We start from the raw sequence: 12,934 nt of genomic DNA, 5'->3' as shown, positions 1-12,934 counted from the left end.
AACCTAGGGCTTTGCGGGGTTTTCATTGGTTGGTTGGCATTGGTTCAGGTATATTTTTTCCTTTTACTGCAAGATACACCTACTATCTAATTGGTATTTTAAGAGCTGCTTATGTTTCTAATGAAAAATCAGTCCTCCAAAAGCAACAAGAGAACCAATAATTTATTAGAAATGAACTCAGTAGAAGTGTTTACTGTATCTTTCTTCAGCTTCTCTTCCTACCTATTGAGATTCAACTATGTAGTATTTGCAAAGTTGATTGAAACAAATTTTAAGGATATTTAAATCCCTTCGTGGTGGGAGGGGAGAGGACCGTACTTTGTGCTTCCAAGCAAAATAATGCTGTTTTTTTTTTTAATCTACTATATCTGAAAAACTGTAGTCTTAGGTCGTCAGCAAATTCTGAGAAGTCATGAAAATTAACCTTGTAGAAGGCTTTATTTTATTTTTCACTCAATTATGACCTAGTGAAAGTGTTTATTTTTAAATTATTACATTTGCGTCACCTTCATTGCAGAATCTCCTTGGATCCTTGGTTAATAAGTAACTATCTCATCTAATTATTGTAATGATTTGCCATTCACTTGCGACTTGAAGTAAAAGGTCAATATAATGCAGCCTTACATCTCCCAAATCATATTAAATGTTAATGAAAGTAATTTTATTTCCAAACTGTTTAATTCAGATGGAAAATCTAAAGGACAATTAGTACATGCTGTCTTCTGTTTGAACGCCATACCAGTTGAGAGGTGCACTGAACCTCACAATGATTTTTACCCTATATAATGGCTTGAATCTTTTCAAAAGGGATTTGTATCCTGAGGCCTAAGTTGGGTACATAAAATGAGAGGTTTAGTCTAGTGATCCGCATGATTATAGCCCAATTCGGTCTTGATTAAGAGGTGTTAATACCAGGTTCACTTACACAAAAAATAGATCTTCTTAGGGTTCCTAATGCTGGCGGGAGCGGGTGGGGAATCAAGGTTGAATTCACTTGCTAAACATTTGTAGCAAGAAGAAAACATTTGTATTTTGTTGGGCCTGAAAATTTTGCTCAGAGAATGCTGACAAAGCAGGAAAATAGTTTGGAAAAAATAAGATTGATGGTAGGTCTGAAGAATGTTGTCTGGGCTGAATAAAGCCTTCTAGGGAATTGACAGTGGGAAGAAAAAAGATTAATGAAATCGTCCAAAGTTTTTATGAGACTTCTACAGATCTGGGCCCTTAGTCTGTGAGCATTGAACAGCCTATGTTTTAGAACACATAAAGTTTAATTCAGAAGATGAAAATGATGCGGACTTTACATTCTGTCACTAATAGGAAGAGAAATTTGGCAAAGATGAGGATTAGGGGAATAACACGCCAACACAAAAAGTTTTCTGAGATTCAAGGTTATCAGCCCTTTGTAATTAAGCCATCTGCATTTCTTCTGCCAATGACACTGATAAGAATATAAAGATCTTTCCAACCTGCATAAGTGAGGGATAAGTTTTTAATGGTAGACAATTCAAGATCAGCTTAGATATTTAGACTACTATTTGGAACCTTTTTGAGACATATGCTTTCAATAAGTTCATGTGAAAATCTAGCAAGTCTTAAACAAATGTGATTTCTAATGAGAATTAAAGGCAAAAATAGCTTAATTTTTAGAGAGTTCTGATATTTTTCAAATCACCAGAATTGCTTATTTTATTTTTTTACTTTATTTTGAGTGAGAGAGAGAGAGAGAGAGCACCAGCGGAGGAGTAGAGAAAGGGGGAGAGAGAGAATCCCAAGCAGGCTCCACACTTGGGCACAGAGCCCAACTCAGGGCTCAGACTCACGACCCATGAGATCATGACCTGAGCCAAAATCAAGAGTCAGACGCTTAACCGACTGAGCCACCCAGGCGCCCCAGAATTGCTTTTTAAAAGACACGTTTGAAGTTTTGAAACTGTAGATTTTTTTTTTTTAACCATCTGGTTCCATAACACCACATGGATGTCCTTGGGACCATGACCTAGAGGTGGCCACAGTGTTCCGATGTCCCACGTGTTCAACACAGAAGTGTTCATTGGCAAAGGGATGTTGAGCTGCAGCCGTGGTTCTCTGTGTGGGACATCCCAATCAGCAGCAGCAGCAGCAGCTGGGAAGAGAAAAATTCTCAGGCCCTAACCCAGACCTGCTGAATTAGAAACTCAGGGTGAGCTCATTAATGTGCATTTTAACCAGCCCTCCAGGGGATGCTGGCATACATTAAAAGGCAAAGAACCTCTGGGCTAGATTAAGACGCCCACCTTCTAGGCCTTGTTCGTGCAAGCAGAAGAGCTGGACTTCGCATTTGGTAAACCTTCAGAGAACTAAGCTTATCGGTAAAGAGCTTGAGTTTTTTCGAAAAGGAATTTTAAAAGCTGTTTACCCCAAGAGAGTGAAGGCCCCTGGAGCAGCTGAACCTAAGCAATATCCTTTCCTGAGAGAGTTCAAGGAGAATGAGATGGCCTCCCGTGATACAGGTACGGAATTCTCTCTCACACTGCAGTCTGTGCTAATGACATGGTTGCAGCTTAAACAGCAGGAAAAGTTTTGACTTCCTATGGAAGAAGGGGACGTTATAGCGTGGAGGTTAAGAAGGCAGACTCTGGAGGCAGACTTTGCTGGGTTCTGCCACTTTCTAACTAGGTGAGCCTGAGCAAATTACTTAACTTCTCTGGGTCTATTTAATCATCTGTCAAATGTGGGGCAGCATGGTCCTTAACACATAAGAAAGGTATTGAGTGCAGTACCTAGTACATAAGCATCACTCAACAAATAATGGCTGTCACTGTATTTATCATTGAGAGAATAGGAAATACAGTGTGCTGGCCAACTGGATGGAGCAGAAGCAGGGGTATCCCTGCTATACCATGTTTTCACCAATTTCCATGGTAAAGGTGTTTTGTTTTGTTTTTAAGATGTAGAAATTGCCATGTAGTACAGCAGTTCAACTTCTGGATACCTACCCAAAAGAATTGATAGCAAGGACTCTGACAAATATTTATGATGAATACATAGCAGAATCATTCCCAATAGTGGAAAGGTGGAAATAACTCAAATGTCCATCAACAGACAAATGGGTAAAGAAAATCTATATATCACAATGCAACATTATTTAGTCTTAAAAAGGAATGAAATTTGGGTAAATGCCATGGATGAACCTTGAAAAAGACTTATGCTAAGTGAAATAAGCCAGATACCAAAGGACAAATATTGCATGGGTCTACTTGTAAGAGGCACCCAAAACAGGCCAGTTCATAGAGACAGAAAGTGGAATAGAGGTTACCAAGGAGTGGGGAGGAGGGAGGTGGCAAGTTACTATTTAACTGGCACAGAGATTCAGTTTGGGATGATGAAAACGTTCTGGAGGTGGATGGTAGTGTGAATGGACTTAATGCCACTGAGCGTATGCTCAACAATGGTTAAAATGATCAATTTCATGTTACGTGTATTGTACTACATTAAAAAAATTTTTTTTCGAACTACTGAGATTTATCAGAACTGGCCTAGTTGAATTGAAAGACTAGCTAGATGCTGGAGTCTGAACCCATTCCTTTTCGTTTTTCTTAATCACTGAGATAACCCTTATCTTCAAACAACATAGACCACTATAGTTAACAAGACTCTGTCGTGTATTTGAAAGTTACAAGAGTCAATCTTACATGTTCTTATCAGAAGTTAAAAAAGAATGTGTGACTCAGGGAGGTAATGGATATTAATTAAACTTATTGTGGAAATCATTTCTCAATATATACATATATCATTATGTTATACACAAGATTAGTACAATGTTAAAAGTCAATTATATCTCAATAAAATGGGGGGGGGAGGAAATGATCCAAAAAATTATCACCAAAAAACCCCCCAAATTATGCAGACCATTATGGCTTTTAAGTTTTAGAACTCTGAAGTCAAAAAAATATGCTCAACCGTCTCTTGAATTGGTGGTGATTAACAGCAAAAACAAAAAATTCCCATTCGGGGAAAAAAGTTCCCATTTGGCTTGGTGTACTGGTGGCCAAAATGAGGTGCAGTCTCCCAACATTAGTGGTACTTATCCATTAGCAAGCCTTTTTAGCACTGGTAAGCAAAGCACTAGACTCACAAAATACTCTGAACCTTTTGTCTTTTTTGATTCCCGTAAATCTCCGTAACCTATATAATTAGTCACATTCACTGATATTGCATTATGCAAACAGCAGTAAACCAAGAGCCACTCTTTGACCTTGGTTCTCACTTCTCTTAAATCCTTAACCCACCCCTACACAGACACTTATGTGTCTCCCACCCTGTGTGCCTCAGTGCCCAGCACGTCAACGGAGCCAAATGACTAAATGAACTGATAGCATCATACTTTGAGATTGGACTAAAATTGTCCAGGGAAACATTCTCAGTATGAAATATGTTCTTTCCCAGCGGAGTCTGGCTTTGGAATTGTCATGGTATCTTTCACCCTTTGTGTACTTTTGATCAGGATAGTCTCTAAATTGAGAGCTGGTCACAGGGGAGACTTTACCTCCAAAATGGCATGTGAAAAAGAAATGTCTTCAGAAGCTAAGGCATGGCTGAAAGGCTGCCGAGCTGAGAAAAAATAATCAGGTTGAAAATTGGAGAGTTCGCACTCTGAGATGCCATTTTCCCAAACTGCAGACGCTTATTTACAGGTTCAAGTGCTCACTGCCTTCTTCCTGGTGGGACTTTAGATCAGCTATCTCCCCTCATATTTCAGCCAAGTAAAGTCTGGCCACATCCCTGCAGGCCGACATGCACCTTTCAAAACCAAAGACAAACTTCCTACCCTAAAAAGCCTCTCTCCCTTCCTCCACATTTCTCTCCCATACCCCCTACCCAAACACCAGTAAGCGTCAGCCTATGGATTTCCTCAACCCAATACGCTAGATGCCTCTTTTATTGCATGTTGTGGCAGGAGAGAAGGATTAAATTACCGAGGCTGTCAGAAAGGACAAGCTCTCTGCCATACATTATCATTATCACTCGCTTCTTGGGTGAAAGAAAATGCAGTAAATCCCTCAAATACAAAGCAATAAAGACCGCTGGCTTTTACTGTCATGACTGCCAGTGCCATTAACAGGCAGTGACAGCGATGTGGCACTCTTAGATGTTGCTTGTATCTTTTCTGACAGTGTGCACATAAACCTGCCAGTGACATGACATTAGATCACATGACTATTCGGATTTGACTCTGGTTTCCAGAGCCGCTTTCTTTTCCCAGGCATACAAGTGAGGTGGCATGACTTGTGTCTCGAAAAACAGCTATTTATACAAATACAGAATGGTACTAATGTGGCATATTCCTGAGTGACTTCCTCCTGTGGATTTTTTTTTTTTTTTTTTTTGGTATAGTGATCTACGTGGATAAAGAAAACAACCAAGCAAAGAGAGACATCTTAAAAGCTATCCTACTGAAACAAGAGATGCCCAATAGAAGGTACCTTTAGCATTCTGAATTATCGCATGGCTTCTGTAAACGTAGATCTCTGTGGCACGGCGTGGCGAAAGAAAATGTACAACGAGGAATCAGAGAACCTGACTTCTCTGATTTCACTCCCTACTAGCTGTCTGACCTTGGATAAGTATCCTGTGCCTCATATCTTCTCCATCTGTAAAATGGCGGTAATAATACCATATAGGGTTGTTGTCAGGATTAAATGAGATCATATGAGTGAGATGGCCGGAATAGAACCTGACAACACAGTGGGCAATAAGTGTTCGATGTCCTCAATGAAAGTGGGAGTAATATCAATATTATTATTTGGAATAGCTCATCAGCCTTTCAGACTAATTTTACCTTCCTATCATTGTTTAATTCACTTCATGTTATTTTGTAATGTCTTTTTATTTTTATTTACTATTTTATTTATTATTTTTATTTATTTATTTTACTTTATTATTTTATTATTTTTATTATTTATTTTATTTATTTATTTATTTGTTTGTTTGTTTGTTTTTACAAATTTGAACAGAATACTTTGCAATTCTGGTTCGGGAGAGAAGTGATACCCTTTTAAGAAGGAAGCACCCTGATGTCACTAACTTCCTGCTTTTGCGTGAGCTCCCACGTTGTACAGTTTGAGGAGTTACGTGAGGTGCTGCCCATCAACCCCTCTGCTGGCTCTCCTCCCTTGGTCTGGGTGGGCCCTTTATCTCTCTGTTGTCCTCTTCTCCTTGCCTTTGTGGTCCACAGATGACACAGCCTCAGAAACGGAGCTCACCCCTGCCCACCTCAGAAAGAGGCTCAAGTTCTCTGTTTTCCTAGAGGGCATGAAGTGAATGTTAAAGACATTCTATTTTTCAAAAGAGCCTCCAAACTAGCATTTGATCTTCTAAGAAAGGAGACTGGAATTCTTAGTTCTTAGGATGTGATCGCAGCTTTTTCATTAACTCCTTGAAACACACATGTCAATTCTTTGGATCTCAGTTCTGAAGCGGTGCTAAAAAAAAAAAAAAAAAAAAAAAACAAAACAAAAAAACAACGCTGTTAATTAGCCTGGAGCTCCGTTTTTTCCCAGCGCGGTTGATAATCATTCTTTACCTATTTACTTTGTCTGCTTGAGCTTCTTGCAGAGCCCCCTCGCAAAGCCCCTCACATACCATCAGTCTCCCAGGGTTATCCCAGGTCCCAAGTGGTTACATAGCACTGACCATGACATCTGCTTCTCTGCAGTCAACAAGCTGGGTCATCACTGACCAGGACTGAGCTCTGTTCCCGCAGACAAGCCCTGGGCTGGACTTCCCGATCTTTTCCGTCTCACTTGTCTACCTCTGTGTTCACTTTGTTTCTGGAATGTCAGAACCTATTAGTAGCACCCCTCAGCCGGGGAGAGCGATTGTGTTTCCTCAAAAGTGTGTATTTTTTAAAAGACAGATTCTGCTTTAAATGTAGACCTGCCTTTCCTCAGAAGACCTTCTTGTAACCAAAATAGTCTTAAAAATTTTTTAAAGTCCACAATAAATGTAATGACTCCCAATGACCCATCCTTGTTTCTCCAGATTCTCTAAATGACCCCTAGAGACACAAACGTTCGTGTCATTTTGAGAAAAACCGAGAGAGGAACTGTGGGTGCAGAGTGATGGCGGGCTGATGGTGGCACAGCAAATGCCCGCAGCTCTGAAGTGTGCACCACTAACCTCCGTGGCAGGAATGGGGCCATGATGGGAGAGAATGGCCGGGCCCACTTTTCTCCCTGACGGTATCCTTTTCTTCAGGAAAAAGGAGGAGTTTGTGTTTACATGTTTCCACAGCCAAAAGACCATTGTCATTCCAATGAATGTTCCCACCTTTTATAAATACAGGTCACATTACCCCACATTATTTAAAGTATCTGCTAGTTTATAAGAATTCATTTTCTCAAGCAGCAACCCTCTTGGGTTTTGGAGATAGTTTACAAAGCCACAGTCAGAGAAGTTTGGCCAGGGTTTCCTGACACACATAAAATTATGTACATTGATGATGAATTACATACAGCACCTTTGCATCTTGCCCCATGCTATATTTGCATATACAATATATATGCATATATTTGCATACATATTTGCATATATTCCATCATTTTAAAATGGAACACCTGGGTGACTCAGTCCATTGAGTGTCATACTCATGATTTCAGCTCAGGTCAAGATCCAGGGTTGTGGGATTGAGCCCTGCATCGGGCTCCACACGTGGATCCTGCTTGAGATTCTCTCACTCTCTCCCTCTGCCCCTCCACCCCCCACCCACATGCATATGCTCTGTCTCTTTCTCTCTCTCTCTCTCTCTCTCTCTCTCTCAAATAAAAATAAATAAATAATTTGGAGGTAACACATTAAAGTGGGACTTTAAAAATTATTTATGTGAGGGGCGCCTGGGTGGCTCAGTCAGTTAAGCATCCGACTTCCACTCAGGTCATGATCTCGCAGTTCAGAGTTCAAGCCCCACGTTGGGCTCTGTGCTGACAGCTTGAAGCCTGCTTAGGATTCTCTCTCTCTGACCCTGCCCCACTCACGCTCTGTCTTTCTCCCTCTCTCTCTCAAAAATAAATATACATTTAAAAAAGAGAGAGAGAGAAAGTATTTATTTGAAGTCATAGCTTTGACACTGACTTCAAGTTCTTTTTTGGTTTCATTTCTTCATTTCAGCTGTTCTGTTGAGCAGCTCCAACATGACATCAGAATTCTAATATGTAACCCTCACAGGTAACCCTTCAGCCCCTCTATCCTGTTTTATACAAAAAGGAATTATTTCAGAATGAGGAAAGAATCAAAAATATTACACGATTTAAGGAGCTTTAGTGCTTTCTGATTTCGTCAATAACAGCAAGTGACATTTGAGGTCTAAATCTTGCTGTCCAGCCCAGGGCCCACCTTCTCCAGTAAGCCTTCTTCAGATGAGTCAGCCTTCAATAGGATCGTCCATTTTGCAATTCATGTAGTAATTCAAAAACCGTTTATAATCCCCTATATAGGTGTCAGGAGCTAAATGCTGGACAAGGTGAAGTCCCTGAACTTAAACAGAGTTTACATCCCACTGAGGAAGGCAGACACCAACAAGTAAACCAATTACATATTACAATAAGTACAAAGAGAAAGTTAAACAAGTTAGAATAGAACGGTGAAGGTAGATCTAAGGAGGTGACAAAAAGCTGAATAGTGAGGGATGAGAGAACCCAGTCAGGTCATGAACAGCCTCAGGAACACCATTCATTCCAGGCAGAGGGAGCTCCAGGCACACAGGAAGACATAGAGGTCTGTGTCTAGGACCCGGCAGAGGGGTTAGCAAGGCAGATTTCGCTGGGAAAGGGAGAGTTTTGCAGGAGGAGAGGGAGGAAGAAGAGGCAGAAGCAGCCCGTGTGTCACTTCCCGTCTCACCTCCACATGGGTACTTGGCATCTCCCCCCTGTGTCTGTCTGGGTCCTCTTCGGGACGCGAAACAAGGTGTCCACTCTGTTTTGGCTTAAAGCTGAGACGTAAGATGTCTTCTGTACAGTTTAAACTAAGCCAGACTGTGGCTTTTACATTATCTTAGTGCACTTTCTTTCCTTTTTAAAGCTTGACTTCACAGTTTCTTAATTGCCTATTTGACCTCTCACTTGGCTCTCTGTAGAATTCAAAACAAGAAATACTGAATGTGGGTTTCTAGCCATTTCTCTGGCATCTAGAAGGGTTCGTTTTTCTTCCTTTTTGTCTCAGAATTCTCATATATTCAGTGGAGGTAAAGGTCTGCGTTTGTAAAGTGATAGAGATATGATCCTTAAATATGAGACAGTACAGGAGGATAACACTTAACCATATTAGTGCGATCTGTACAACCTCTATTTTTCTGTAAGCCTTGTGGATGTACAGTGTGCATCAACTTGTTTGACTGATACAGTCATCGTATGATTTGGCAATTTCAGTTCTCAACAGAAACGAGCATTCCCCAGGTCTTCTTCTTCTCTTCCATTAGAAATGTAGAAGCTTAAGCAGTCCTACGTAGATTAATACTGATAGTCATAAAAGTGGAAACACTGTGTTTACCATGTTCCAGGCACTCTTTACATGTATCATCTCATTTGAGTGCCCGCAAGAGCCCTGAGATAGGCACAACTCTTCCCATTCTACAGATACAAGATCAGAGAGGTTAAGCAATGTGTCCGAGGTCACAAAGTTGATAGTAGGAAAGCAGAAACCGGAACTCAAAATGGGTGCCCTTAACCACTCCATCCTAATCCCTCTATTTTATGCATCATGTAAAGCATTCAGTGTATCCACTTAACAGACCAGCATCTGCACTCTTGACAATTATTGTGTGAATACGTACTGCCTTTGATTTCAACCGAAGGGATTCGTAATCAAAATGTATTGCTGACTGATAACAGGGACTCCATAAAGGAATTAAACGTTGAATACTTATTTTCAGCAAGTTAGTTAAATACTATCATGTTTACCTATAAGCGTTTGGAAAAGATTTTCTTTGTGCATATGTTTCAAGGCATGATTTCTCGGAGACTTAGAATTTCATCTAAAAATGTTACCTAAGAAACAAGTTTCTTGTCTTGTATCTGATTTGGGATGGATACGTTCTGAAAATGGTTAAAATGGTAGTTTACGAGCATCCATGGTTTAAGTTATGCTGCCAAGACATATCCAAAGAGTACTTAACTGTAAATTCCTGTCATTTGGTCAATCCAAGTGTGTTTGGCCTCAGCACAAGCCACTAATTCAAATCAGTTCCATCAGAACCTTACAATTATGTGTCTAAAAGTAAAATAAAACTTGGATGCTATGATTGTGAACTAAAACATTGCTGAAGTAACACAAACACTTCATGTAGCTCTTGGGCAGAACTACCACATTTACCTGACGTGACTCAGGATGTTACCCGGCGAGCGCCGTGTCTGCGTTTCGCGGACACATATGGTTGGAGAGACTGCTTAGTAGTCACTCTGAAGGTGTACGTTTCTATAGAAAATGTTGCATTTCTTTTGAAAACGGGGCCCTGATCTCCTTGGTCCTTCTCCACTTGATCTTTCTAACTTAAAAATAGATGTGTCAGGGCACCTGGGTGGCGCAGTCAGTTAAGCATCCGACTTCGGCTCAGGTCGTGATCTCACGGTTCGCGGGTTCGAGCCCCGAGTCAGGATCTGTGCTGACAGCTCAGAGCCTGGAGCCTGCTTTGGACTCAGTGTCTCCCTCTCTCTCTCTGCCCCTTCCCTGCTCATGCTCTGTCTGTCTCTCTCTCTCTCAAAAGTAAACATTAAAAAAAAAAGTAAAAGTGTCAAAATATGATCAGATAGTGCATATTAGAGCGAACATCTGGTTCTTCTCTTTACCTAGTAATTTTCTCAGATTCTAGAGTTAAGTGTTAATCAGCACTTGGAAAAGTGGACTCGTGTTCATTTGAAGGCTGGGTGTGCTATAATAATTGTAATAGTTCACGCAATAACTTATCTAACCTCATGTAATTTGCTTTTTATTGGAATAATTGGAAACTTTGAGATTTCATACTTAGTGATAAAGCCCCATTTGGGAGTTGTGTTTCATGGTGATTTTTTTCGCACCGTGTGGTGATTCTCCGTTTTGTCCCTTCTCAGCATTCGCTTCACTGTGGTCAGCGACCCTCCAGAGGATGAGCAGGACCTGGAGTGTGAGGACATTGGCATAGTTGACATTGACCTCGCTGACATGTTTCAGGAAGGGAGAGACATCATCGAGCAAAATATCGATGGTATGGGTGGAAGGATTGCTCAATTTGTACAACTGCTGAAATCCAAATTCTTTATTAAAACCTTCTTTTTAGTTGGCTGCAGGGACGTTGAGTCACACGCTGGTTGAATCCTTTGCAACCCAAGCTGACTTTTTCTTGAAGCTGGAAGCTTTTCCCTACAATCCCTCCCTTCCCCTCCCCCCTCTGCCCTCCTTTCAATCAACAGAAATTTTAAAATAATTAATTGCGCTTCACAAGGAATTACTCATTTTGGTAGTGTTAGGGGTGAGTGTGTGACAACAATGTGGCCATTGGATGTTTTTAGTGTTGTTTATGGAAGCTTCCTGCTGTCAAGCCTTATTTCGGCCAAGGCATGTTATTCTGAGTCATCATTATGGTGTCTTTTGCAAGGCTTCTCTTTAATTCGTTGTCACAATCCAGTGATGGAGCCACTGCAGATAACTCCAAGCGGTACCAGTCACTTATCTCCTAGCAGGATTCAGGGAGGCGGAGAGGATTCCTGACAAAATGTACTCTCCTGGATTTTCACCTCAGAGGCATGAGTCCCATCGGTGCTTACTTTCTACCCTCTGTATCCTTACAGAACGTATTTAGAACATGCTGAAGGAATTGTGCTTTATGAATCAGACTTTTAAAAACCATACCGAGGATGGCCTGGGTTGTTCACGGTAAATGGAGAACGGAGGCCGAGCTCTGGTCTCCTTGGTCACGTTAGCGGAGCCATGTCTGGGAAGCTGTCCGTGGCTTGTTTACTCCTTTATTCATGCATTAAATGAACACTTATTTGAGCACCTCTTAAGTGCCAAACACTCTGTTACACCAGAGTTCATCTGCGGTTCACACGTCAGGCCGCCTGTCCTGAGAATGTGCTAGAAGATCAAGATCAGAAGTCCAGATCAAGCCAAATAATTAACCGAATCGGAAACCTATCCTGGGAAATCCTCATAAACCACACATATCACGTGACAGTTTGTCACAACTTCGTGTAGCACAGAAAAAAAGAAAGGATGAGAAGATTAAAATGTTGCCCTAAACCCTCTTACAGACAACCAGAACCAAGAGAGTCTGACAAAAATGAGGAAAATTATCTCTGCTGTATGTTCTTACTCCTTTCTGCAGTCAGTTTTGTCTCGCGACCCATCCTCTCATTCTGAGAGTCCCCGTATGGCCATACTCATCTGACGCAGCTACTGTGGCCATGTTTTGAAAGAGAGGCAAACCCTTAAACACTGGCCAGGTCAGGATTCTAACGCTGGGTTCTGTGCCAGACAAAGCAGCGAGGAGTCCCAACGGAGAGGTGTAAACTCAGGGGACCGAGCTGGGGACCGCTTGGGCCCTGTGACCTCCCGGTCTGCTCAGGTCAACCTGAGGCTTTGTATACCAAGTTGCGTTTAAAGGTTTCCTCAAAACAAGGATTTGGAATTGTCGTATGTTATCCCTTTTAGGCTTTCTTTATTCTAGCTTAGAAATTCCGATCCTATGTGCGAATCGTTTTCTTCCAGCCTTTCCACTAGGTAAACTTCAGGATAGATCATGAGTCTTAAGTCCACAAACAACATGTATGTACACATGTGATAGACCTGAAATGTGTCTCTTCAGACACACATGACAGGCTTTAAGTTTTAGATTTCTGAGATGCCAGTGAACTTTGGACTCTTATAAAGCTGTTTTCGCCTTTTCTTTTTTTTTTTTTTTAAGTTTGTTTATTTTGAGAGAGAG

The 12,934-nt window shown here is 41.1% G+C and overlaps 1 protein-coding gene across 1 annotated transcript in view; it reads left to right on the top strand.

The window, feature by feature from the left end:
* RPGRIP1L (RPGRIP1 like) overlaps positions 1–12,934 on the top strand; it is a 92,658-nt gene that overhangs the window by 77,570 nt on the left and 2,154 nt on the right. The window contains exons 24-25 of the mRNA XM_019455924.2: positions 5,377–5,461; positions 11,082–11,215. Coding sequence (XP_019311469.2) covers positions 5,377–5,461; positions 11,082–11,215 — 219 coding nt within the window. The remainder of the gene's footprint in view (positions 1–5,376; positions 5,462–11,081; positions 11,216–12,934) is intronic.

This window comes from Panthera pardus, unplaced genomic scaffold, assembly GCF_024362965.1.
Source record: "Panthera pardus isolate Hobbes unplaced genomic scaffold, ASM2436296v1 HiC_scaffold_18, whole genome shotgun sequence".
NCBI classification, from domain to species: Eukaryota; Metazoa; Chordata; class Mammalia; order Carnivora; family Felidae; genus Panthera; species Panthera pardus.
This window is presented reverse-complemented; position numbering and strand designations above follow the sequence as displayed.